Source organism: Podarcis tiliguerta (genome assembly GCF_965153285.1).
Source record: "Podarcis tiliguerta genome assembly, chromosome: 2".
Classification (NCBI taxonomy): domain Eukaryota; kingdom Metazoa; phylum Chordata; class Lepidosauria; order Squamata; family Lacertidae; genus Podarcis; species Podarcis tiliguerta.
The window spans coordinates 116,449,365-116,476,960 of record NC_139535.1 but is presented as its reverse complement, the minus strand read 5'-3'; the positions used below and the strand labels follow the sequence as shown (position 1 = coordinate 116,476,960).

General features: G+C 47.5%; 1 protein-coding gene and 1 long non-coding RNA gene across 3 annotated transcripts in view; one reads left to right on the top strand and one right to left on the bottom strand.

Moving 5' to 3' along the window:
- Positions 1-1,002: 1,002 nt before the first annotated feature.
- Positions 1,003-27,596, bottom strand: part of ESYT1 (extended synaptotagmin 1) — a 59,916-nt gene continuing 33,322 nt past the window's right edge. For both annotated transcript variants that reach the window (XM_083427388.1, XM_083427387.1), the window contains exons 11-31: positions 27,527-27,575; positions 27,124-27,213; positions 26,351-26,443; positions 24,923-24,994; positions 23,793-23,879; positions 23,560-23,709; positions 22,637-22,789; positions 21,826-22,002; positions 19,658-19,740; positions 18,037-18,085; positions 17,860-17,949; positions 16,518-16,613; positions 15,116-15,187; positions 13,336-13,422; positions 11,694-11,837; positions 11,163-11,326; positions 8,845-8,943; positions 7,770-7,901; positions 6,544-6,646; positions 6,406-6,455; positions 1,003-3,481 (exon numbers count right to left, since the gene is read on the bottom strand). In XM_083427388.1, the coding sequence (XP_083283514.1) occupies positions 3,448-3,481; positions 6,406-6,455; positions 6,544-6,646; positions 7,770-7,901; positions 8,845-8,943; positions 11,163-11,326; positions 11,694-11,837; positions 13,336-13,422; positions 15,116-15,187; positions 16,518-16,613; positions 17,860-17,949; positions 18,037-18,085; positions 19,658-19,740; positions 21,826-22,002; positions 22,637-22,789; positions 23,560-23,709; positions 23,793-23,879; positions 24,923-24,994; positions 26,351-26,443; positions 27,124-27,213; positions 27,527-27,575 (2,074 nt within the window). In that variant the 3' untranslated portion in view covers positions 1,003-3,447. The remainder of the gene's footprint in view (positions 3,482-6,405; positions 6,456-6,543; positions 6,647-7,769; positions 7,902-8,844; positions 8,944-11,162; positions 11,327-11,693; positions 11,838-13,335; positions 13,423-15,115; positions 15,188-16,517; positions 16,614-17,859; positions 17,950-18,036; positions 18,086-19,657; positions 19,741-21,825; positions 22,003-22,636; positions 22,790-23,559; positions 23,710-23,792; positions 23,880-24,922; positions 24,995-26,350; positions 26,444-27,123; positions 27,214-27,526; positions 27,576-27,596) is intronic.
- LOC310671795 lies at positions 13,429-14,369 on the top strand. Its single transcript, XR_014508201.1, has 2 exons — positions 13,429-13,602; positions 13,675-14,369. It is a non-coding gene; the product is annotated as an uncharacterized lncRNA (long non-coding RNA).

Sequence of the window (27,596 nt, the reverse complement as noted above, 5' to 3'; positions counted from 1 at the left end):
GTTCCCCAAATGTGGGACAAATGGGCAAATTAATTTGTAACACAGTTAAATACTGAAACAAGTTTAAGAAAGCACAGCAATTGTAGCTTCAGTGTCTCTGGCCCTGTTCCTCCACAATTCAGAACCACCAACTTCACCCATGCAAAATTTATACCAGCTGATTTGATGGTGCCACGCTAGTCTCACTCTCAGAATGGAGAGTCGGATACTGCAAGCTTCAGGTGTGAAGGCTTCAGCATGCAGGTGAACTGGAGAAGTGAGCTTCCTGTTTTATTGGCTCTAAAACACGATGAGAGTGGCACAAGCTCAATATCAAGAAACAAGTTTGAAATTTGGCAAGAGGTCATGGTGTTTTTTCAAGCCATTTGGACCAAAAAAGAGAATTTATTTGTTGAACCGCAATAACTCATCCTGAACAAGGTGGAGCAGTTGTGAAGGCTGTAGAGTGAATCAGCTCTACTGTGCCAGTTTTGTTATTTAAAATAGTGATTTTTTAATATCAAGCAGTACACTTCAGGTGGGGTTGCAGGAGAGGCACAGCAGTATTGGTAGTGGCAGGTCAAGCCTCACCCTACTTGCTGCCTAACACGCTTTCAGTGTGCAGTTGGTCCTCTGATTCCAGCTCCACACTGGAAAGCTGCCTAGAATGGCATTAGAGGCCTACGCAAGCTGTGTGGGATGCACACAGGGTAGGAGGGGGGTCTTGTGTAAGAACCAGCCTGAAGAGATTTTAAGACATCATCACAAGGAGGTAGCGCACCCCCCCAAATACCCTGGTGCTTCAAAATGCGAATAATGTTGTCAGTCGCTCTTAGGACCTCATTGTCCGAATGTGCATGCAAACTCTCAAATCTTGAAGGCACACTCTGAGCACTGAAATTGCAGGACCTCAAACTGATTGCATGCATAAAATCAATTTTCCTACCAAGCTTTTGTTTGGGAGGGCTTGGGGTCATGGCGGCGGCGGGAGCAGCAGCAGAGTAAATAAAAACTAAAGCAGAGTCACAGATTCCTCCTCTCTTTATTTGCTACAACAAATTACAGTGGCTGCTACAAGAGGCACAGGTGCCAGAAACACACTCGTGCAGTGAAGCCGTGCTTTCGGGAGCTTTGATTTGGCATGGAAGGCAGCAAGTGATTGAGCTCTTTGCAGGCACACTCGGCACCCCCAACCCCAAATCTTTCAACGTGCTCTTGGGGGGGAGCAGCGCAGATTCAACAAGGAGGTGCTTTTGCTGTGTCAGACACATTCGCTACGGTCATATGCGTAGAAACAAGCAATTTAAAAAACTCTTCATAAATAGACCACAATTAATGGTTTTGGCTTCTTCAGAGACGGAAGAGCGAGTGCACATGCGTGGAAAGGAACTGGGGGCTAGGACTTGAGAGTTTCATGTTGGCAGCTCCCAGTTGTGAAGCGAAGGAACAGTAGGAAAAAGGCGAGCAAAGGCAAGATTGCTCGGCAGCGGAGCCTCAGACAGAGCAGCAAATACTGTGCTCCCCTCCCTCCATATTTTGGAGAGGCTAGAGCCCGCCCTGCTGTCTAGCTGCTCTGCCACAATGATCCTGCCCACCTGGCCCAGATTACAGGGTCTGCGAAGGCGGAATAAATCTAGCCACTGTGAGGCATCTATCAAGATTTAGCTTCCTGTGGGCTTAGCCATGTGGATTTTTTAAAAATCGCCAAAGCGGTTTGATTCTTTCTCATAGCAACACCGCAGACAACAAACCTCCACAAAAGCAAACAACAACAACAACCCCAAGTGCAGCTGCCGAAGAGCTCCATGAGGGGAAGTCCATGCTGCCCACAAGCCCTCTGGAAGGGGCCTCCGCCAAGCCCAGCTCAAGCGAGAATAGCCTGGGGACACGGGAAAGGCAAAGAATAAATGGAGGCCCGGCCATTGGGGTCTATTTTGTAAAAGAGCAATCAAGCCATTTCCCCAGCACTATAGTAGGACAGCACTGAAATTTGCAAGCAGTGATTTATCGCTCTGAAAAAGGAGGGGGTGTCTAAGGGCCCTTCAGTCTTCATGTGTGCAATGGTCCTAAAAGCTCAGCTCTAAAAATTTCATGCTAGCAGAGGAAACCTTAAAATCATGCATACAGTGTATGTTGAGAGGTGTACCCTCTTGTGTCCTTTTGCTTCTTGAAGCAAATCTCCTCTCCCTCCCCAAATCCTTCATGCCTATCCTTCCTTGCAAATATATTTTCAAAGTCAGTCAGAAAATGCAAATATTGCAAGTTAATTCTGTGTACAGGTAGATAGATAAATTCTGCATATCTCTGAATCTTGATTTGGAGCACGGAATATGAATTTCCTGCTACAGAATACACACGGACCTAGAACTTGGTGCGTGAGGTTGGGGTGGAGGAGGTTTGACACTCCACACACCGATTCCAGGACTGGAGTGCAAGAAGGCACCAAACAACATTCGTTTTTTAAAACAGCAACGTGAGTGGCACAAATAACAATACTGCAAGAAAGCTGTCTGTCCATTTGGACCAGCAGCGTAATGCTGAGTGGGACAAGAAGCCAAAAACAAACTGATTCAGTTTAAAGGAGCCAGAATCAGAAAGAGCAGGTGATGTTTGGCGAGGTTGGCGTGAACTGCTACCAGGAGGTTGTGGGTCTGCGCACAGGGCAGAGCACACCACGACACTTGACAGGCATCAGCTAAATGCACAGAGGTCACAGCCATGGACTCCCCATAATGGGGAAAGAATGATAAAAAAGGCAAATAAAAATGGCTTGGCCACTGCGCTCTCCACCCCTCAAATCCTGTCACTCAAAACGACTGAACGCCATTTGAAAAGTGTACTAGTAGGACAACTGAATTCAAGTTGCTTTTCCCAGCCAAACAAGCCCAGGACGAGGGTTGCTGCAGAATGTTCCCTTTCTAGATAAAAGATCTGGTGTGGAACCCTTTGTTCCAAAGGAGGTTATTTGCCCAAGTGTTATTCTGGGGAAATATTTGGTCCCTCCCTGCGGAGCTCCTGGTACTTCTCTAGCTCACCCCCAGGCTCCCTTCGCTCCCGGCCCTTTCAGCTTCTTCTCCAGTGGCTGCTGAAAAAGCGTCAGCCTACAGCATCTGTAGAGCCTGAAAGGAACTTCATCCTCAACAGAAGGATGAAAAAGGTCCACTTCTTTGGTCAATAAAAAAAAAGGCAGCATGCGGTATGCAGTGTTGAGAGAAGCACACAGGGTGAATGCAGGATGCGAATCCCTCACCGCCTCAAAAACCCACCCAGGAGTCACTTCTCGGTGAAAAAAGAAGATTCTAAGAGCACGACACTATGATTGCTTAAAAACAGATACAACTGAAGAGTCCGTCCAGCAGGCGGGTGAGCTTGGGATCCTCCAGCGAAAGGTGACGGTGGTAGCAGTGTCAATGCCAGCTCTTCAACTCCCTGGATGGTGAAGTTTCAAGACAGGAGGCACCGTGGAGATTAGGAGCTGGTTTTGTCATCTTTCAAATCGTACCTGCAAGATAAGGAGAGCCTTTGCTGACCTTCTGGCACGAAACCACCTCAAAGGAATGGTCCCCAGGCTGTTAAGGCACTCTGAAACCCTCCAAATCACTACAATAAGGGAAACCACACCCCAGACCACTTTGGGGGAGGCAGGAGGATGTAAATCCTGGTATTTGTAAGTCACTGGATGCACCCTAAAAAGAGCCATGGGAGCTCACAGTCCTCCAAGCTCCTTTCCTTGTTCTTGAATTTACATGTCAATAGGCTAGGCAGCATCTGTTCAGCTTGTAATACACAGAGGATGCTCAAGAAAGCCTAATTGTGACTGTGGAAAATTCACTAGGAAGTCTGAGGGAATTTGGTACAGCATCTCATGTTCCACATCTTCCCGCTATCCTCCTCCTTCCAACATGCCCACCAGAAGAAATGCCCCCATACTGCTAGATGGTTGTCTGCAAGCTGCCAGGGCCCCTTTTGTCCCCTACACAGGGAGAGAGTGAATCAGGATGTCCCATCCCTTTTCTTGCGAGGAATCCTATTCAGAATAAGGGAATTTCCCTTAAAGGGAAAAGTTGACAGCTATGGGATGTCCCAGCTTGCCACCCTGGGCGGTCATGCAATTTGTATCACTCTGTTCCAATCACAGAATTAATGCTCAATGTGATTTTTGTGACAACTGTGGCTTTACTCTAGCGAGCTCAGCGTCTGTGGGCTTATTTTTATGCTTGGTAGTTGATCTGGGTGTTCACAAATGGATTCAATTTACAAGAAAGGAAATTTTGACACCAGGAAGATCTTTCTGAAGGTAAGAGCTGTTTGACAGTGGAAGAGACTTCCTCGGGAGATTGTGGACTCCCTTCCTTGGAGGTTTTTAAGCAGAGGTTGGATGGCCATCTGTCATGGATGATTTAGGTGAGATTCCTCCACTGTAGGGAAGTTGGACAAATGACTCTCAGTGGTCTTCCAACTCTACAATTCTATGATTCTCTGAATTTCTCTGAATGATTGTATATGTACTTGCAGCCTAGGTCCAAGTTCAGGAGAGAGATTTACGAAAGAGCCACATTCAATGTGGGCTGTAAGGGAAAGGGATAGGGTAGTGAGGAAAATAGTGGACAGTGCCTCCAGGACTAGGGTACAATCCATATTAGCTCTGCTCATTTTTGTTCAGTATTCTGGTTCCTTTTGTTCATGAGGCCACCACTACTGTCGTGTGTCCCCCCATGAATTCCAGACTGCTTCAGAACCTCTTTTAGCTATTGCATGATTCTTTCACTGGGTACTTCCACATAAAACAGCTGCATGTTGTTCATTATCAACAGGCGTGGCTTCCAGAACTAGTTTGGCACCTCCACCCCAACCTTCCTCCCTTGCTCCATCTTTAATACTTAACCCTGTGTAGGTGGGCGTTTTATCCTCCCATTTTTCTTTGACTGGAAGGACATCACAGGGTTGTGTTTTGTTTTGTTTTTAATGCTGCTTCTTTCAAAGTGCACTTTAAAAGCCCTTTCCCCCAAAGCCTTCAGTGTGAGTAGGAATGTAACTGTGATGGTGGCTGCATTCACTCTGCAGTTGTTTTGGGGGTGAATCCTCCTATGCAAGTTCACTGAGAGCGTGACCCCCTCCCTTCACCTTCACAGTGGGGGAAAAGAGGCTGGATCTCAAGAAACAGCAGCTGAGGTTGGTGCGAATCCCCCCTCCTCAGTAAGGGCCCTGCCATTGCAAAGGTCCTTGGTGGCAGTGGGCTTCTCCTCCCACCAGCTATTTTCCAGGATTCAGCTTCTTCTTCCTCCCAGTGCAACTTGCATAAGGGAAAGAAATAAGAGGCCAGAACCCCAGAAATCTTACCCCTCCTCCAAGAGGGATCCTGGGGGTAAACAGGGTCTTTGCTGGGTGGGTGAAGTTCCCCCCACCCACATCAGATTCTTCTAGGAATCTAGCCTCTCCTTTCCTCCTATGCAAGTCAATGGAGGGATTGCTCCATTACCTTGCACTAACGCTCCAAGCAGGTGGGCAGACAAGGGAGGCACAATGTTGTATTCCATAGAATGTGCCCATTGAGCAGCAACTGCATTGGTGAAAAACGTAAGAGCCACCACAGTGGCTTGCAAGTAAAGGGGCTTCAGGGTGGATTCCACCTGGAATACTTCACTGTCCCTCGGACAGAGAAAGACCTTTATGGTTCACTGCTCCACGTAGTCAATAAGGGTACAGGTAAAAGGGACCCCTGACCATTAGGTCTAGTCGTGGCCGACTCTGGGGTTGCGGCGCTCATCTCGCTTTATTGGCCGAGGGAGCCAGTGTACAGCTTCTGGGTCATGTGGCCAGCATGACTAAGCTGCTTCTGGCGAACCAGAGCAGCACACGGAAACGCCGCTTACCTTCCCGCCGGAGCAGTGCCTATTTATCTACTTGCATTTTGATATGCTTTCAACTGCTAGGTTGGCAGGAGCTGGGACCGAACAACGGGAGCGCACCCCGCCGCGGGGATTCGAACCACCGACCTTCTGATCGGCAAGTCCTAGGCTCTGTGGTTCAACCCACAGCGCCACCCGCGTCCCAGTCAATAAGGGACAAGAGACTAAATGTTAGAATCTAGACTCATAGAATTGTAGAGTTGAATGGCACCACAAGGGTCTTTTGGTTGAACCTCCTGCAAGGCAGGAATCTTTTGCCCAATGTGGGGCTTGAACCCACAACCCTGAGATTAAGAGTCTCATGCTCTACCAACGGAGCTATCCCAGGTCCATCCTCAGTGGCATGGCATACGGAACCATCTGTTTTCCTACCCTAGTCCCAAGAATGAGAGGATCCCTTCTTCAAATCATGTTTGGCATCCTCTATGAAAACGACGGCCCAGGTAGCAAGAGCTCCTCTGCCTGCCCAGTGATACTGGAGAGGCTACGGGGCAGCTGCCCCTCCCTCTGTACTCACCACTGGGGAGCGCCCTGCGACAGGTCCTTCTGCGAGAGGTCGATGTGCACCTGGGAGGGGAAAGCACAGAGAAGCAGTCACATGCCGGCTCCTCTCCAATGAGGAGTCTGAAACGGCAGCTCCTCCCGAGGTCCATACCTTTCCTATCGGCTCCCCTCGGGACATGAAAGACACGCTGTTTTTGATGTAGGCCTCCAGCTTCCTCCGCTGGGCATCGTCCAGCGTCAGATCCCATTCAAACCTGTGGAAAGGGCAAGCGAGTATCAAGGCCTGTTTCACATAGATTACCCCACAAATTTTAATTGCCCTTTTTGGCCAACAGAAGAGTTACTTAATGGTAAAGCTGTGAATCCCAACCCTCCCACCGACGAAACCCACTCGGTACGAATGCATGCATAGGGCTGGAGCAGGGGATCTAATCTGTGTTAGTGACTGCCAGTAGGGAAGCAGGAAGTAATAGTTAGCACTGAGTTAAGTAACCCAAAATAGAATCATAGAATCATAGAATCATAGAGTTGGAAGAGACCACAAGGGCCATTGAGTCCAACCCCCTGCCAAGCAGGAAACACCATCAGAGCACTCCTGACATATGGTTGTCAAGCCTCTGCTTAAAGACCTCCAAAGAAGGAGACTCCACCACACTCCTTGGCAGCAAATTCCACTGTCAAACAGCTCTTACTGTCAGGAAGTTCTTCCTAATGTTTAGGTGGAATCTTCTTTCTTGTAGTTTGGATCCATTGCTCCGTGTCTGCTTCTCTGGAGCAGCAGAAAACAACCTTTCTCCCTCCTCTATGTGACATCCTTTTATATATTTGAACAGGGCTATCATATCCCCCCTTAACCTCCTCTTCTCCAGGCTAAACATGCCCAGCTCCCTTAGCCGTTCCTCATAAGGCATCGTTTCCAGGCCTTTGACCATTTTGGTTATCTAAAATTATCTGATGTCATGGATAGAGCTTGGTAATGGCGACCCCACTTCAGCAGTTATTATTTTTATGTAGTGATGTTGAAATTATTTTTATTGAAATTTGTATACTGCCCTTCATCTAGATATCTCAGGGCAGTTCACAGCATAAAAATAAAAACACAGAACAAAACAAACTCCCCCCCCCCCCATTTAAAAGGACATAAAATGTTAATCAACCAAAGGCCTGGTTGAAAAGGAACATTTTCACCTAGTGCCTAAAGGTATATAATGAAAACACCAGCCGAACTTCCCTGGGGAGAGCATCCCACTGCAGAAAAGGCCCATTCTTGTGTCGCCACCCTCTGGTCCTCTCCACACAACCTGACTGTTCACTCTAAGCTAGAGGGTGACCCTTTTAGACACCCACCCACCCTCACACAATGGCACCCTCCCTTACTTCTCATTGAACTCAGGATTGTGGGTCTTCTTCCGCACAGTTGTCTTTCTCTTGGTGACACGGGATTTGTCAGGCAGTAGGATCAGGGAGACATAGGGGTCAGGTGTATCCTTGGTACCTGACTTAAGGTTTCTGAAATGATGGCAGAGAGGGTTATTAGGATGGGTGGGAACATTCAGTGCCCCTAAATCAAATGGAAGGAGGGATTTGAAGAACCTAATGACACATTGGGCCAGATTCAACGAAGTATTTCGGCAAGTGGGAGCTGGTTCAGCAGGACTTTCCCCTCCTCTCAGTCAGTTGGGGGTCAGGGTCCACAGAATCCCCAGAACAGTGTGGGGAGAGGAGAAGGGAGATTGTTCCATCTGGCAGACAGAAATGTTTGTTCTGATGCAACAATCAAATTAGCATGGAAATGAAATCCTCTCTAGGGGTTGTACCCAATCCTGGTCCTTTCTCAGAGTAGACACACTGAAGTTAGTCATGTCAATCCATTGCAATGGGTCTGTTCTGAGTAGGGATTAGATACAACTCTATGCTAACTATAGCAACCACGTTGGGCTGTCTTTTATTAATTATTATTCCAGCCATGCACCAGCAAATTCAGGTTGCACAATTATAGCTGATCTGGAGCTCTTGTGCAGCAAGCCCACTTCCCTAAAGATCAGACTTTTAGCAATAAGGAAAGTGACGGGAAAATGTTCTGGAAGGTGTGGGATAATGCTTGTTTTGATGCAGCAGCATCTACATAACATCTTTGCAACTAGATCAGAATGAACGCTCATCAAGTAACCAATGTTGTCGGATCTCTCTGCAAATGAATTGGGACGAGTGTTCAATAACCAGGTCACCTGGGAGTGCCCTTTTTTTTTTTACTGCCACTTGGTGTAGAAGCCAAGAGTCAAAGCATACATAAAGTAAAAACCCTCTTTGGGTGGTAGCACAAAATTCAGCAAGATGGCTAAGAATGTACCCATTTTCTATGTGCAGTTAAGAAAACCTCTTTTTGGGGGCTCATGCCAAAGCCATCTCTTTGTCCCACCCCTCCCAAATCAAGCCACCCTCCAGCCCTTACCTGCAGGCGTGTATGATGACAATGAGTTTGCGTGCATCCATGTTGTACCAGACAGTGAGGCTCATCTGGCCCAGGGGCGAGTTTGACAGCTCCAGGTTACTGCAGGGCAGAAAGACACAAGCGCAGATGATTATTAGGGGAATGGTGGTAGTACATGGGGCTGGATGAGGAAAGGGCAAGACGTTTTGACACTTTTTTGGCAGCACGTGCAGCTGGAGGAAGGAAATGTGATGGTAAAAGCCTCGTCCGTGTTGTCCCCACAGATGCTAAGGGAGCAGAATGCATGAGCGATGAATATGCTTAGGTACAGCGGTGAGGGAGGGCTGAAGAAGCAGGGTGGTTAAGAACTTCCCTGCAGCTCTCATTGCTGCAGGGGGGTGAGGGGGGGGAGCAGACTTGCTGGTGTTCCCAAAGCCCAAATGAGCACCGTGCTGCAAGACATGGAGCAGAGTAGTGCTCCCATCTGTTAAAGTATTAAATATATTACGTACATAAACAGCAAGCGTTGTTGTTCCCTTTCTGGCAAAAAGCTCCAAGGCCACTCAGCCGATCTGCATCAACAAGATGTTATTCAAAAGCCCACAGTGTACTGGCTTCGATTTCACAAGCTGACCCTGGACCCTCAGAATTCAGACTCTAAAGCAGAAGTGGGGAACCTTCTTTGGGGCAAAGACTGTGTTACTCTGGTGGACAGCTGTGGGGGGATCCATTCCAGCAGCAAGTAGGGCCAGACCCCCACACAGCCCCACACAATCCACACCACAAGTTACTTCCAATGGAAACAGAGGCCTATATTTAACTCTTAGTAACTCCATGCAAGTTTCACCTGGTATTTTCTCCTGTAGACTTTTTTAAAAAAAACAACCAAGGACTGTAACACATATAAACACCCTTGATCTGTCTTAACTGTGAAAAAGGCAAAAGGAACTCAGTATTCCCGGTAGAATGATGCAAATAACACCAATAAACAGATGGAAAACAAGTCCCACATTAGAGCTATCCAAAGCATCAAATTTCAATAAACATTTGCATCCCCAAAACCGTATACTGCTTTGGAGCTATGGAGCCTTGCCCAGCTGGGTAGTCAAACAGCTCAGGTGCCACCGTCCCCTGTATAAACTCACTCAGGCTCAGAGATTAACCTCTGAGGCTCTCCTCTGCAGTCCATCACCCAAATATGTTGGAGGGTGAGAACAAGCCTCTCCTGTGGTGGCCCCCGCTTGAGGAATGTTCTCCCCAGGGAAGCTTTCCTGGCTCTGACTTTGCCTTCCTTCTGATGCCAGGAAAAGACCTTCCAGGCATTTGGACAGCTGTAATGACCCGGCTGTTGGCTGTTGTAGGGTGGCTTTTGTGGATGAGTACATTTTAGTATAGATTTAGTTTTAATCTATTTCTATTACATATTTGTATCTTGTTGTCTCTGCAAACCACTTCTGGTGATGTGAAACAATGCATACAATGAACTGAGACAAATTTTGGAAGACAAGTCTACCTCTCTGCCAGGGCCAACACAAAAGGTGATGCCACATGAGCTGGGCAGTCTACCCTGATACTGCCTCCTCTTTGCAGCAGCTGTGGCAGGAATGAAGGAGTGGGTAAAGTACCAGCAGCTATCAGCTGCAGCATTGGCCAACCCTGTGGCAGCGTAATCCTCTTCTCTCCGAGCCACATGGCTCAGCATGGCTCATGGTGTGTGTGGCCAGGGCTGTTCTCCACCTTGATCTTCTTGCTGAGGAAAGAGCTGCAACTGTGAAGTTTGCATGGCAGGGCTGAATGAAATCCGACAGCCTGTGAGCCAGGCTCCCCATCTTTGTTCAAAAGTTGCCTCCCTCTAAACAGGCCTCTGTGAGATCAGCAAAGACAGGGCAATAGCAGCCATAAAGGCTGTGACCCCCACCAACCACCCTCCTGCCAGTGGGACAGCAGAGCAGATCAGCCAAACATGTCAAGAAAAGTGGGCCCAAGCAAAGAAGACAGAGAGCGAGAGTCAGGTGATCAGATGTGGAGGAAGGAGAAGTCAAGACGGTCAGGAAAGCGATCTAATGACCCTCAGCCTCTCTTACTGATGCATCAGAAAATGTGGTATCCTTGCAGCAGAGGCACTAAGATAAAGGGCAGGGTATTTACCCTCTGCAAGGAGCTAAGGCAGGGATATAGAACGTGCGGCCCTCCTGCTGTTGTTAGCCTGGATAGCCAATGATAGGAGTTGTAGTCCAATAACCCCTGGAGGACAATCCCTGGACTGAGGAGCTCAATTTTATTGTGCAAGATCTAATTGTTTGCTGGGTTCCACACCCCACAGGGTGGCCCTTCTTTACCTGCTGGCCTGTGGCAGGCGCTGGCGCAGCTCTTGAGTGGAACCAGAGTCTCCATCCTCCCGGATGTACAGCTCCGTCTCAGATCCCTTCTGGGAGCCCTCCTCATTCTCTTCTCCTGCCACAGCATGAAGGGCCTCCACGCCGGAGTGCTGAGAGATCAGAACCTGTGGGACGAGGCAAACAAACATGGGAGGTGATTTCCCAGGACAGTGGTACAGATTCATCCTGTGGTCAAGAACGGGGACCTCAACACCAGCCTCACCAGAACTTTGCTGGAGAGACCCGATAGGTGAAGATAAAACAAAACACTGGCTCTTCACGTTCCCCCTACATTTTGTGAAAATAAGAACAATGGCACAAAAGGTAGTATTATGTACCAGAAGAACCAGACCAGACCTGACTTCTCTGTGTTGCAATTTTTTACATATTGTTACGTACAAAACACAATTAAAAAAAGGAAATAATCCATAGGAAAACAGCTCAGAGTCTGTTAGGCTGTTCAGAGCTGCTGTCCCCCACATCGCCACTTACCCCCAGCTGCACTCGCATCAGGACCTGGATGGCAGGACCAGAGTTGCTGAGTTGGAACCAGCGGTCAAGGACAAGCCCCTCTGCTGACAGCAGCTGCTCAAGTGGGAGTGACAGGTTACCCAGCGTATGCCCATCATCTTTCACCTGTGGGAACGACAGACAGGTGAGGACCGATCAAAATTTCACAGGTGAAGTAGAATCATAGAGTTGGAAGAGACCACAAGGGCCATTGAGTCCAACCCCCTGCCAAGCAGGAAACACCATCAGAGCACTCCTGACATATGGTTGTCAAGCCTCTGCTTAAAGACCTCCAAAGAAGGAGACTCCACCACACTCCTTGGCAGCAAATTCCACTGTCGAACAGCTCTCACTGTCAGGAAGTTCTTCCTAATGTTTAGGTGGAATCTTCTTTCTTGTAGTTTGGATCCATTGCTCCATGTCCGCTTCTCTGGAGCAGCAGAAAACAACCTTTCTCCCTCCTCTATGTGACATCCTTTTATATATTTGAACATGGCTATCATATCACCCCTTAACCTCCTCGTCTCCAGGCTAAACATGCCCAGCTCCCTTAGCCGTTCCTCATAAGGCATCGTTTCCAGGCCTTTGACCATTTTGGTTGCCCTCCTCTGGACACGTTCCAGTTTGTCAGTGTCCTTCTTGAACTGTGGTGCCCAGAACTGGACACAGTACTCCAGGTGAGGTCTGACCAGAGCAGAAGTAGGCAGGAAGGATGTGGGTCACACATGGTGTGCATTGGAATAACCCCTTTCGTACCCTGCAATCTTTGAAGCTATCAAGGAGCAGCCTGGTAAAGGGTCCTCGGGTAGGAATTGGGTTGAGAGAACGTGCAAAATCTCCAAGGCTTCTTCTCCCTTCCCTGCCCTGCAAGGACGTAGCTCACAGAAGAGGGAAGGGCTGAAAGGAAGCAAGTTGCAAGCCATTGCCCCCTGTCCCGGCTTGCCAAGAGCTCACACAGACCCCCTGTGCTCTGGGGTTCCCTGGCAGCAAACCTGCATGGGATCTGCTGCTAAAACACAAAAGAAAAGACTTTCAGTCCTTGCAAGGTATTTGAAATCCTGACATCAGGACTTCAAAACACTTTGAACATGATGGAATGAAAGCCAAACCACCTCTCAAATTTGGCCTGCAAGCACCAAGCTCAGTCTCCCCCCAGCCAGCTCCCACCTGCCTGCCTTCTTACTCATGACAAATTGGGGGACGGCTCTGCCTGTCATCTGCTCTGGCTCCACCTACTGTTGGCCTCCCTTGCCTTCTGCCCTACAAGTCCCAAAGGGCACCAGCCACCACTGGTTCAGAGTTCAGGGCAAGCCACCTATATTATCTCAGCAATCCTTACAAGTACCCAGTAAGAGAGCTAAGGCTCAGAGTATAGTGACTTGTTTGCGTAACTCCATCCAGTGAGTTTTGGCTGAAGCACAGAAATCCACTCTTGCAGTATGAAGTGCTCAGCTCCCAGAATGGCTTTGACTTTCTCACCTGATGTGGTGTGAATTAGGCCATAAACATATCTCTTGTGGCTTTTGCTGCTTGCAGACTGCCCCACTGTAGCAGGGGAGACCGGAAGTTCTACCCAACAAGGAGGACAGGCATTCTGGGGGGAGGGAGAGCGAGAAAGCGCTACCTGCAACTCCAAAGATTCTGCATGGGGCCTCTTGATAAGGAAGGAAAAAGCTTCATTCCACACTGGCTCTGCAGTCTGAGAGGAGACCTGAGGGCAGAGACGAGAAGGCCGTGATAAAATCTCTCCACATTTAGAAAATACAAAAGGGAAGAAAATATCACAATTTGAGGTTAGCCAGCTGTTTATAAGACAGTATCAAACAAATCCCACCAAGAATGGAGGGAAAAGCTAGTTCAAACCATATTTAGATGACTGCCTTGAGATTAAGTTACATAAGAATAGTTGATTGATGAAGAAGCTATTCTTTCCCTTTGTTACAGCAATTTAACTAAACACTAGTACTTGAATTTACTTTCTCACCCCGCCTCCCAAACTTTTGTGATGTGTTGTTCTGGGAGTCTTTTTTGGCTAAACAGCCAGGTAAAAATGCTTCAGATATTCTGCTCCACCTGTGGGCTAATCTATTTCTATCAACACTCATTTTCACTATCACTGAAGGAGAGCTATCTATAGCTCAGTAAGGGTTTCCAAATACTTCTTATTTTAAAATAATTCAAAATATGCTCAAACCTTAGTTCTCCCATCTTTATGCTACCAATTTAGGATAAGATCTGATGTGATCAGTGCTTTTTTGTAGATTAAAAATGAGGATTGATACGTAAATACTGACGTCACATTTTGGGACTAATGATTAAGTGCTCTTTTTTAAATTAATATTTTGTTAAGAGAATTTCATTTGTAAAAAGACAGAGTGAGGAAAAAGAAAGAAAAAAGTGAGAATAAAAAAGAAAAAAATACTGTTACATTACCATACACTAATATATGACCATGTCCCCAAATGATCAAGTGCTCTTAAAGTTTTATTTGTTACTTAATAATAATAATAATAATTTTATTATTTATACCCCACCCATCTGGCTGGGTTTCCCCAGCCACTCTGGGCGGCTCCCAACAGAACACTAAAAACAGAATAGAACTTCAAACATTAAAAACTACCCTAAACAGGGCTGCCTTCAGATGTCTTCTAAAAGTCAGATAGTTGTTTATTTCTTTGACATCTTGTGGGAGGGCGTTCCACAGGGCAGGTGCCACCACCGAGAAGGCCCTCTGCCTGGTTCCCTGTAACCTCACTTCTCGCAGTGATGGAATCACCAGAAGGCCCTTAGTGTCTGGGTTGAATGATGGGGGTGGAGATGCTTTGAATTTTGCTCGGAAACGTACTGGGAGCTAATGAAGGTCTTTAAGGACCAGTGTAATATGGTCTCGGCGGCCGCTCCCCGTCACCAGTCTGGTTGTCGCATTCTGGGTTATTTGTAGTTTCCGGGTCACCTTCAAAGGTAGCCCCACATGGATCACATTGCAGTAATCCAAGTGGAAGATAACTAGAGCATGCACCACTCTGGCGAGGCAGGTAGGGTCTCAGCCTGCATACCAGATGGAGCTGGTAGACAGCTGCCCTGGACACAGAATTGACCCAATTAACTCAATGGAGATCAACTGACACAGAAGAAGTCCTTGCCCTTTAAATAAGGGTGAATGTACATGCGCACACAAACACATTCGCACACACATTTATCCCAGCTATGCCACAGCCCTCTAATATTGTGGCTTCGTTTTTCACCCTCAACCCTCCACCTCACCCTCTTTGCCAGTTTCCTTAGACTGCTCATGTCTCCACCTACCCACATCCTGCCCCGAAGCAATTCTTTACTGCTCACTCCAGCACAACCCTTTCCCTATTGAAACAACCACCATGTTCCCCCCCCCCCCATGCCTTCACCTTGGTCTTGTAGGAGACACCACGGACAGAGAGACTGGCGTAAGGACTTGGGGGTTTTGAACCCTTCCGCAGCTGGGAAAGAGAAAATAGTTGAGAGTTTCTAGAATGCTCGATTATAAGTAGACACTGTGTGTATTTTGAGCATGTCCAAGCACGTAGCACAGGCCAACAATTTGCTCCAGTGGGAAGCCCTATCTTCTGTTTTCGAACATGCCTTATGTATTCTCGTAATGACTGTCAAGCACCTCTATATATTGTTTTCATACAGGTGGAGGAAGCAAGTGGCTTTCCCAAGGGCATGCAAGCGAGGGGCAAAACTGATGTAATGGTGGCACAGCAGTGCATATTTTTTAAATCCTTGTGCCTTCCCTGTTCATTTGTACAGTGGAGATGGAAGGAGTCTGATTTTCATAGCTCCCCTTCCCCAGCCTTATCTTGCTGTGTCCTGACTGACTTTAATCAATTTCCTACCCCTATGGCTGATTTCCTGTATTGGAGCTAGGATGGGGGTGGGGGGATGGCTTAGGTAAGACAAGGAAAGGACGGCCTTTTGCTCCATCCTCCAGAACCAGGCATGGTTTGCTGGGTGGAACAGAACTGTGCCAATAGCCTCCCAGGAGCAGCATCACTGTTGCTGCCCAGGAGGGGTAGGAGTGAGGAAGCAGAGAGGTCTGGGCTGTGCAGGTGCTCAGGCCAATCCCACCCAGCACTCCCACTGGCCACACAACCCCAACCTTGCTTCCTCTGGGCAGCTGCTGCTGCTGCTGCTGGGAGGCCTTGCTGTGGCTCTGCCCCACACTGAGTGAGCCATTCCTGGCTTGCTTTTAATTTAATATAAAGTGCAGAACGCAGCAAAAGGGAGAGGGAGGTCCAGCTGCATAATTGTAGAAACGTTGCTTTAAGTCTGCATTGTTGCATTTTATTTTGCATTATTATACGCTGCTTTCACAGCTGTGAAGTGGTTTATAAATCTGCAAAATAAACTGAAAACCCTGCCCTTCCCAGCAGGATCCCAGTGAAAATCACCCCGCCCCCACCAGCACAGCAATGAGACTTAGGCTAAGAAAACACTTCCAGATGGCGCCCAGTGTTTATGGGGGCGTGATTTTAAACCATCTCAACGCACTAGTGCCCCCTGCTTAGTATTAAAAGGGAAAGGTATGAAGCTATACATTATACATTTAACAGGATGTATAATTAGGCCTGGAGTCTGCAGCTGAGCTGGGACTTAGTTAAGGATCCTTAGTTAAGGTCCAATACAATATTCCACATTAGTCCTCTGCTAGACCTGAAGGAGAGAGAGCTCTTTAGGGTGTCCAAGGAGTGATTGGCAGCTTCCCTCTTGGCCTGTGAAAGGAGCTCAGAGCCCCAGCGGGGAGGGGGGATCTGCACTGCCACTCACCGGCAGGTCAGTTGCCCTGTCAAGGAAGACTGACAGCAGGGCGGATGACAGCTCCTCGCTCTTAGGTGTCTGGATCAAGCTATTCACCATCAAGACCTGTGAAAAGTGGCACACATTAAGGACTATGCTTAGACGCAGCATCCTTCAAAACTAGGACTGTCACATGGTAGTTTGGTAATCTGCACTCATCATGTGAGCAACTCATCACAAGATGGCCTTCTTGCATCAGAGAGAGGCAGTTGTCAGCGGGAAGATCCCCGGCAGCGGTCACATGAATTGGCCTTGTTCTTGTAACTCTGACCCGGCCTTCCCCTCGTGCCTTCCAGATGCCATTGGACTCCAGCTGCCATTAGCCTCTGTCAGCATGGCCAAGGATGGTGGGAGTTGTAGCCCAAAAACATATGGAGGGCACCAGGTCAGGGAAAACAGCTCTGGCCTGATATGCAGACCCTTTGAAAACCTACCGCCTGTGGCTGCCCCGTGTTCCCTCTCCCAGCTCTAATATCCTTGGGGCTGGACATACAGTTTCCAAATGTCTGAGCTAACAGAAGGAGTAGTTTCATTTATGCCTCTATGAGGGTATTGGGAGAAAACACAGTTTTGCTTAAGCACAACCACCTCCCTCAAGAAACTCAAAAATCTGTTTTCTGAGGGAGGTGGTTGTGCTTAACATAGGGACTGAACAAGTTGCAGGACTCTTCGCTGGTAAGATGGACAGGGCTTCCTGGAGTGACCATGTGGTCATGCAACGTTACGTGGTCACTCCAGGAAGCCCTGCGAGGCAGGAATCTTGGGCTCAAATAACCCTGAACTGCTACCAGCAAGCAACAGGCCTTCCTAAAGCCAAAAACAAGCTCTTAAAACATTAGAAAAACCCACGTTCCCTCGCAGTGGCGTGGTCTTTACTGACAAGGCTTTCTGAAGTGACCACGAGATATGGCATGCTCTCATGGTCACTCCAGAAGGCCCTGAAAGGAGCCTCATGTTCCCAAGGTAAACGCACGCATCCTGCCCTGTCCCTCAGTTGTTATTATTTTGCAAAGTCCTCCTACTTATTGTGCAAGAAGTAAAAAGAGTACTTCTTTCACTGGGAGTGAAGCATTCTTTGAAAAACCAGCAGGGCTCAGGCCCAGCATTAGTTCCTCTAGAGCGGGCAATCTGAGGAGAAGCTCAGAGTGGAGTAGCCCAACCTTAGTTTGAAAGCCTTTGGGGAGGACTTGTGCTTTGCTTTTAATGCTTGTATAGTTTTTAGTAGTGTTAAGCTGCCCTAGAGGCTAACAACCCCAACCTCCACCCCTATGGGGCAGTTCTCTCAATGCTCCTCCCTCCTCTCTCCAATTACCTGCTCCAGCTCAGCAGCACTGGGTGTGGGGGGCAAGCACTCCAGCTTCACATGGAGCCGTCCTGACTTCACATCCTCTAGGGGGAGCCACTGAAACCAAGAGCAGGGGGTAAGACCAGCACAGCTGCTGCACATCTCCTGCCCGCCCTCCCAGTGCCATTGGTACCACTGACTTACCTCGTCAACAAACTTTTGGCTTAGCACTCGTCTCAGAGGGATCTTACACCTGAAAGGGGATGGAGGAGGAAGAGGTGAGTGAGAAGGGCAAATGGCTTTCTTTCTGTCACAGGTTCTACTAAACTGAATTAACACCATGATCCAGGTGACATGAAGCACAGGGCCTCGTCCTAGTTTGCAATCCATGCACAGGTTACTAGGAGTTACTAAACGTCGACAGAAGGTGTAAACTTGCAGTCTGGTAACATGGATCACTGCCTTGTCGTGGCGAAGGGGCTTGAATAACTCAGAGAAGCTATGAGCTATGCTGTGCAGGGCGACCCAAGACAGACAGGTCATAGTGGAGAGTTTTGACTAAATGTGATCCACCTGGAGCAGGAACCGGCAAGCCACTCCAGTATCGCTGCCACGAAAACTCCATGGACAAAAGAAGACAGGCGTGCCTGGCGTGCTCTGGTCCATGGGGGTCACGAAGAGTCAGACATGACTAAACGACTAAACAACAACAACATCATAGGAAACTGCCTTAAACTGAGCGAGACAATTGCTCCATATACTGTTTAGCTGCAGCTCTCCAGGATTTCAATTAGCCTGCCCTGATTCACAGGCCCAAAGGTGGGCCTGCGAGAGTGGTTTGATGCAGGGATACGAAAGAAGGAGGTAAAAAATGCCAGAGTGTTCAATTCTAGTGCTTTCTTGGAAGCGTAAACTTACAACCCAAAGCTTCACATTCAGAGCCCTGGGTCCTCCAATTCTAGTATGGTGTGGAGGGCAGGGCCTTTTTTCAGTCGAAACACTCTGGAACCTAGTTCCGGAACCTTCCCTGAGGCAGACCCTAGAAGGACTGGGGAGTTGTTGCTGCGTGCGTTTTCAGCGCTTTTTAAGGTTGTCAATGCAGCACGTGTTTTCAGCGGCTCCCTAAAAAAACCTCAACCACCTTGGCGCCCCCTAAAAATGAGCCCAGATCCACCAGGAGGTGGGGGCTATGGAGATATCTAGGCTCCTACCTTGAATGTTCAGCTTTCATTAAGAAAACGAAGTCTAGTTGTTAAGCTAATGAAGATACAAAGACAAACGTAGAGGTCGTATTCTACCCAATCTCTGTGTAAGAAGCAAAATCCACTCCCAATTAATGTCAATGCATAGAGGTGATTGAAAAGTATTTCACCTATAAAGCTGTAAATTAATAAATAACTATGGGTGCATCCAGATGGGGTCTTAAGCTTGCAAAGGAATGGTTCACATTTTGAAAGCAAGCCATTGGCAACGTTTTTCTTAAATTTTCTGAGGAAAGTATAAGTCAAGATTGGCATATGGATGCCAATGACATCATGTGGATGCTGCAAAAAAACCTCTGAATGCACGAAGAGCACCGATCGCAAAACAAACGCCCACCTGGAAGCACCCTTAAATGACTTGCCTTTAGGTGTTTTCGGCTTCACTCTGATTTACTAAGGCTCACCAGTATAAATTCTGTGGCTGTGGGACTGAAGACGTCTCTAGGAAGGGAGGGGAGTGCTTTTCTCCCTCCTCCCATGTCATGGGGTACTCAGGCAACTCAAAGGAAGAGAGGTGAGCGTGTTTCTGGCTTCTCCAATTTTTCATTTTGCTCCAGACTTACCTTCCCAGGAAGTCATCCTTGTCAACGTCTTTGTCATATAAATCAAACTCCACATCCTGCCCTGGGACGTTACTCACAATGACCTGGAGGATAGAGCAAAGTGGGTCACAATACAGAGCCACACAAACCAGAAGCAGCACACACTCAGGGATCGACTTTAGTAGATTAAGAGCGAAAGCCAAGGTTTGTTCTGATCTTGGCTCTGGAAAGCAAACAAGCTCATTAGGCCAGCAATGGAGGGGGGGGGACCTGGTTTCCTGGATTCCGTCCCCCACCTCTTCGAAAGAGCCTAGGTAGGGTTTTTATGTTTGGCCAAATAATTGGTTAGATTAGCCCAGGGGTCAGCAACCTTTAAGACAAAAAGAGCCACTTGGACCCGTTTCCGAAGGAAAACAAACTGGGAGCCGCAAAACTTGTCATTATAAAAATAACTTTTTTGTCACTTTTTAAATTATTTCTTTGTTTGACCCTTCAGAATTACTCCTCCTCATAGAAATAAATGTTAAATTAACAAGTTACCTTTTTTGTGTGTGTGTTCTTCACTCCCCTTCAAAACAGTGACCAGCGTACATGCCCCCTTTCAATGCAGTGACCAGCGTACATGCCCCTTACAATGTAGCGGGCAGGCGGGCGACGTCGGGACGGTGCGTGACTAACTCACGTACCGCCCCCATGCGATGTCACAGCCAGTACAGCGCCCGCCACAGTGGGGAGTGTCGGGGCGCACAATGCGCCTCCTCCCCTCGCTAGTATCCGCCCCGGAGCCGTGGCAAGGGTGTAAAAGAGGCACATGCGGCTCCGGAGTCGCAAGTTGCAGACCCCTGGATTAGCCAATCAAACATTGGACAGCACTATGATGTGATTCAAATAATTAAAAAAGACCAGACAGCAGATTTTAACAAATACTTTTAAACCATAGTTTTTATGTCTTTATCGATGAGCCAAGTTTGTGAAACGAGGTTCATACACTGAAGAGGCTGGGTGTTAACCGAGAGAGAGAGTGAGCAATGATTTATTGATCTGTTGCCTATTTTATCTTGCTGATTTTTTGGGAGACAATTCTCTGCTGACATCTACCTTAGACTTCTTGGCAATGGGTGCCTGTGCATGATTCAGTAAATGAATGTGTTGCATTGTGTGTGTGTGTATAAATAACATTTTAAGATTCCTGGTGACAGATCTATATCCTCTAGGGAACAAAAGATGAAGGGCATATATTTGGGACTATTGGCTTCTATCTTTGGCTCCAGCAGGAAGTGGGATTTGGCAGGAATTCATACAGAAGCTCAATGCAAAAATATTTCACTTCAGGCTACCAGTGGAACATTGCAGACGGAAGCTGCGTGCATATGAAAGTTTGAAAATCACTGAAGATGTGTCCAAGTTGATCTTTCAGATGATTTTATTATTTTGGAAGAGGGAGTTAAGAGACAAGACACGTTGCTGTACAATGTACCCTTTAGATGGTATGGCATTTCTGAGTATTCTTGGTCTTAGTGGCATTTATACAGCACTGAGAATCCTCTAGGGTAAGCTGAGATTGAAACACTGCATTTAGGTTTTATGGCCTTCCATTCTGGGGCCGTTTGTGTGTCCCAAATACTCCACCCAGCTGTGAGTGTGCGCCGTCTGTTGATGTGGAAACTTCTATATGTAAAGAACTTAATTCGTAAGTTTGTAATTGCTAAGCAGAAGTAAAAAATGTTGAAACTGACTGACAGACGCTCTAGACAGGTGTTGGGAGTCCAGATGCTGGTAGACTCCACCTTCCATCATCCCTGACCATACTGGCTGGGGCTGATGGGAGTTGGAGTCCAACAACCTCTAGACAGCCATAGGTTCTCTATCCTTGCTCTGTATAGAACCAAGGTAAAAACCCGAACAGGCTTCATTTGGGTTTTCTACAATTTGTGTTATACTGTAGTTATTCTCAGGTGTGTGTCCAGAAATATGCAATGCTCTGTTGGTTGCTCTCGTTTCATCCATCTGATTGCAAGGAAGACATCTCAGAACACTGTGAGTTATCAGATACTGTATCAGTTCTGTTTCAATTAAAATAATCTGACTCTGTTGCAGAACAATTCCCCATTAAACCCACCCTCCTCCTCCACCACCACCACCAGCCAAGGCCGGAAGGTCCAGCAGATCCAAGCTAGGTGCATTCTCACCTCATAGATCTCGCTCCAACGGGGGTTGAGATCCTCTTTGATGACACGGCTACGGAACTTCTGGCCCCCCAAGCGCACTTTGACATAAGGGTCCGATTTGCCCTTTATCATCCCACCCATGAAGTTATCCTTGGCAATCAGATTCTCAGCTTCCAGCAGGTGAATGCGAATCACACTCTGAGGGGAAGATGAGAGAAAAAGAAGAAGAATTTGCCTGAGGGAACTGCAGTCATCATCCTACAAAGCAGCAGGTCTCTTATCTCGCTTTTCTGGGGTCCCCAAACCACCCTAGGTTTTTACGAGAGCAACACAATAATTTTCATCACAGCAGCTGGAGCACCTAGCTTCTGTAATACAATTATTTTTGCTGTAATCAAATAAAATTTCATCAAAACTCAAAAAAGCCAAGCTAAATATGAAGGGGGAAATCCATAATTTATATTAAAATCTTTCATATCTTTAAAATATATAAATAAAGAACATAAAACTGGTGATTTAGAAGGGTCCTTCAACTTAGTAGTACTGTTATTTTTACTGAAAGAAGCTGAACTGTTAACTGATAAGACTGTCTATAGCATTATTATTCAGCATTATTGTTTGTGACTGGTATCTTTGTTTTAGATATTTCTGTCTGCTCCTGCTGATTTTATGAACTTTTCTGTAGTTTGTTATTCTTCTGTGGTTTTATATATAACCCATCCTGGGATTGTAAAACCAATGAAGGGCAGGATGGACATATATAAACACATACATTACATCATTTCCTGCTGCTGCTCAGGAGACATCATCTCTCTCAAGGAGACGACCTTACCTCAGTGCCAAACTCAGCATCTGGGCTGGCCTTGGTGGGGCGAGGAGGTCTGTCAACGCTGCTTCCAACATAGGTACCCTCAGTGACATTCAGATTCCCTGGGGGGCATGGCCGGGTGTTGAGGCAAACTTCAGGGGCATCCAGATACAAGATCTACAGAAATATTGGCATACAGTGAAGCATGAGGTTAGGAAGCAAAGTCAAAATAGTTAGGAAGCATCGGACTGTTGAACGAAGAGGACAGAACGTAACTGCAGGGCCAGATAACATGAACACTGGCATGTTTGACGGACTCTGGATAATCAGTGAAGAAGGGGAAAGGATAGCTCATGGAAAGGGACCCTCTCTCAAACAGCTGGTTTTCAAAAAAGAAAATGCAGCTGGAGGTTCACTCATAGATCTCCAAAGTTTTGCCTTTAGACTCCCCACTTGTGTTTAATGCTCAATGCTTAGTAGCTCCATGCTATATTCCGGGTCCTTTCTTCACTCCGTTGTGGCCCTGTATCACATGTCCGTAAGGCAGGGGTGGTGGACTTCTAGATATTCTAGATCATCCTTGCCCTGGCTGATGGGAGTTGAAGTACATCTGGAGGGCCACAGTTTCCCCATCCATGGTTCCATCTCAGGGAGAAGGGAAGGAGACAAAAAAAATCCAGCTAAGAGTAACAGCCACTCAGAAAGTCACCTGGCCTCTACCCGCAATCAAAATAGGCAGCTCATACATTCTGTAGAGTATATCTTTCCCTTCCTCACGCTTGAAAAAGAAGCTCAAAATGCTGTTTGTTTTGTTGCATTTTTAAATAAAGGACATTGAGCAGTAATTGTTGAGCTGGCATGGAAGGGTGAATAGGTGACTCATCATCATTATCATCATCATCAGAGACACATTAAGTCTTTAAGTCCCCAATCGTCAAGTGTTTTACCCGCATGACGAGTTTCATGTAGATGCGGCTGTTGAGTCCAGAGTTCTCCAGCTGGAACCATTGGTCAAGAACCAGATTGTCGGCACTCAAAAGGCGGGACAGATGGATCGTGAGGGAGCCCAGGGTGGTCTGGCGGTTGTCGTCCTTGACCTGCCGGAGGGTGAAAACAGAGGTTTCGCATTTCTGTGCAGGCAGAACTGTGGGAAGCATTTGGAAAAGGTGGGAGAACCTACCTGTATATCAATGTCCTCACTGGTTGGGTCTTGCAAGAAGAAACGGAAGGCGTCATCCCAGACAGGAGAAGAAGTGTTACAGACAACCTGGTGGTGTGAGGGGGAGAATGACAGTGAAGAGGTAAGAAACAGCACCCATTTCTGTGGAACATCAGTCATTCGAGCAGACGACTTCCTGAAGCTGCTACACTCAAAAGAAGAGGAAGAAGCAGCAGCCATGAGCCATGTCCTGACCCAACTCCACCAGAGAACCCCACCAGTAAGCAGCTGTCACTCTGTTTGTGGCAATTAAAGTGCTGGGCTGGGTGATGGGGGATCAGGGCTCATATGCCCTCTGAGGCATGAAGCTTCCTGGGTAACACTTTCTCTCAGTCTAACCCTGCTCACAGGGTTGTTGTGGGGATAAAATGCAGAGGGGGCAGGGGAGACAGTGTACGCCAGCTTGATCGCCTTGGAGAAAAGGTGGGAAATAAACACAATAAAGAAGTAAGTATCTTAGGTAAAGGTAAAGGGACCCCTGATCATTAGGTCCAGTCATGGCCGACTCTGGGGATGCGGCGCTCATCTCGCTTTACTGGCCGAGGGAGCCAGCGTACAGCTTCTGGGTCATGTGGCCAGCATGACTAAGCCGCTTCTGGCGAACCAGAGCAGCACACAGAAATGCCGTTTACCTTCCCGCTATTTATCTGCTTGCACTTTGACGTGCTTTCGAACTGCTAGATTGGCAGGAGCAGGAACCGAGCAACGGGAGCTCACCCCTTCGCAGGGATTCAAACCGCCGACCTTCTGATCAGCAAGTCCTAGGCTCTGTGGTTTAACCCACAGCACCACCCGCGTCCCAATAAGTGTCTTACTTGTTATTAAACGATAATTAGTAAGTGAAGGTTACAGCCAGAACCCCCCTGCACCATCCATCCTGGCCTGTGATACAGAGCACCATGCAACAAGACCTGGATTATCATGGGATGTTACCAAACTGAGGGAAGGGGAGCTAAAACCTGCCAGGTACCTTAAGCTTGCCACCTCTGTTGTGACTGTTGTATACACCCCATCATCAGCACCCCAAGTGGTTACACCTGGAGGTGTCCAATGAGCAATAACTAACAGACAAGAATGAATTAAGCCCTTACCTTGCTCTCACGGGTGACATCTTTAACGGAGAGCTGTACCATGGGGTTGGGCTCCTTACTGGCCTTCTTCAGCTACGTACAGGATGAGGTGAGAGAAATGATGGACACAGAACTTAGCCATGAACTATGCAGCCCTTAACAGGTTTATCCCAACATATCTAAGAGGCCCCACTCTTTCCTTCTTGGCCTAAGATGGGGCTCAGTGAAACATCCAGTTCCTGGGTTAAATTGTGCCAGGTGGCGACAGGGAACCCATTGCCCGCTCCCCATGTTGCTGGACTACAAGCCCCATCATGGTGCCATGCTGGCTGGGGCTCATAGGAACTGGTGTCCAACAACTCAAGGGTTGCAGAGTAAGAGCTGAAGGGCCACCAGCTCCAGCTTCACCCTCTTGCGTGAGCTGACATACAAGCAAAGGGCACTTTCACCCTCGCAGCATCAGCAAAACAAGTTCGTTTGGCAAAGCCCTTCCCTTCCTTCATTCACTCTGAGACAGAAAGGGCTCCTTATTGCCTCTCCCACATGAACAGAAACACAGGCTCTGTCACGAGTTCTTCCCTTACGAAGCCTGGCTGCTGATTTCTGAGCTCTAGTAAATGGAAGTGAACAGCACTGCTGTGTAACAAGGGGTAGTCTCTGCCAAAGCCTCTACTGCTACTTACACTGGGGAGGAGGGTTATTTTAAAAAGCTAGTTGCCCATGTCTCAGCTTGCATGGAAGTGCCAGTTTGCACCTTCTAGGCCACCAGGTGTGAACCCACCAGTTGTTATTCTGGTGCTGCCTAATAAGAAGCCCCTAAAACTGCCATCAGTTTATGAAGCTGGACAGCAAGAGCACACAGAAGCACATTTTGGGTGGCCCCCTTACAATTATGCCATGCTGTTTGCCAAATCCCAAATATCTAACAGGAGGTTAAATAGGGCTGCCAAGGACCTGGAGACTTGGGACTCCTTCTCTTAAGTGTAAGGTGGCTTACAATTTAATAAACAACAAGCTCCCACTTTTGCTGAAGGGAAAGGGCCATCTTTAATATTTTCTTCTTCATCAAATTTGGGAGTATGTGGAGTCTTTTCTTTAGCTGTGCACCGAGTTGGGAGGTGGGGAAAACCTATTAATACAGGAAAGGGCTAGCATTTTCAGCATATATTATTTGGAACAGGGAATGGGAGCCTGTGGCCCTTCAGATGTTGCTGGACTACAACTCCGATCATTCCTGACTATGGGAGCTGGAGTCCAACAATGAAGCACCCATGGTTCCTCATTCCTGATCAAGAAGAATATTGCAATACTTGTTTTAAAAACCCCCCACTTATATCTGTTTTGGGATATGACAAAGTAAGACATTTAAACACACAACCTATGCACCCCAACCAGACCCAACTAGAAGAGATCAGGAAGCCTGTATCGTCAAGGTTTCTGACTACTCACTGGGAGCTCTTGTGCCCTGTCAAGATAGACAACCAAGATGGCTGCTGATGGTGGTTCTGGTTTGGAGGAGATAGTTTTGTTCCACTGGAGAACCTTTAAACGGCACGCAAGAAGCAAAACAAACATAAAGTCACCTCCACCATTTCTTCCCAAGATACCTTGCTGTCTTTCACCTTGAAGGACATCTCCCCCCACGCCACCCCAAAAAGACAAACAAACTGGGGAGACACAAACAATGGGAGGCACAAATATCTTTTTATTTCCATCTCTCTTTTACTGATTTGTTCATCTGAGCCCAGACCACACAAGAGGTCCAAGTATTGATTCTGCCCCTAGGTCTTCCAAGCCAGTTTCCCACAGAATCCAACTTGCCTCATGGAAACAGAACCAGGAGTCCTGATTTCCCTGCTGTAGTTACTATATGACTTGGGAGTCTGAATTTGGAATCCTCCACCCAGGGTCATTGTCCACTCCTCACATATTGCCCATTTCTGAGGAAACACTTCTTCAAGGAAATACCTCATAGAAAAATGGGGGGGGGGGCTCTAGCCTTGCTCAACCAACCCAAAGCATCCCCCATTTTAAAAGGGTTCAGGATTAAACGGGGTGGGGAGAACTTTGCCTGAGACCTTGGAAAGCTCCTACCAGAGTAGACAATACTGGGCATCTTCTTGCTTTTTTCAGAAAAGCATCAACTCAGGCCCAGCCAACTCCAGACACATCCCCTGAGCTGAATTGGCCTCCAGGTCAAATTAGATCAAGGTTACACTCACCTGTTCCAGCTTAGAGATATCAGACATGAGGGTGTGCCACTCCAGGCGCAGGAGCACACGAGCCCGACCACCATCTTGCAGAGGGAACCACTGCCAGGTGGGAGAAAGAGGGAGAGGATTAGGAGCACAGGGACAGACTTTGAATCTGAGGTACCATCACACTTACAGCCAATGGACTCTTCCCTCTAACTATATAGCCCAGCTCTACATGATATGGCCCACTCTGCCCCCCTCCCTCTGCCCCACCGCTCTTTTCATGAGAGACTTCAACACCACCTCTTTACCAATCTATGATGAAACGCCATTCTCCCTTCTTCCCCACAGATCAGATATCAAACTCAAAGGCTATCCTCTTGTCTGGCACCATGTATGAAACCAGCCCCGCCCCCTCTTCTGCGCTCACCTCCTCTAGCACACGAGCCTTGAACACCTCCCCAAAGTCCAGTTTCATCCTGAGGAAGAAAAGAAGGTGG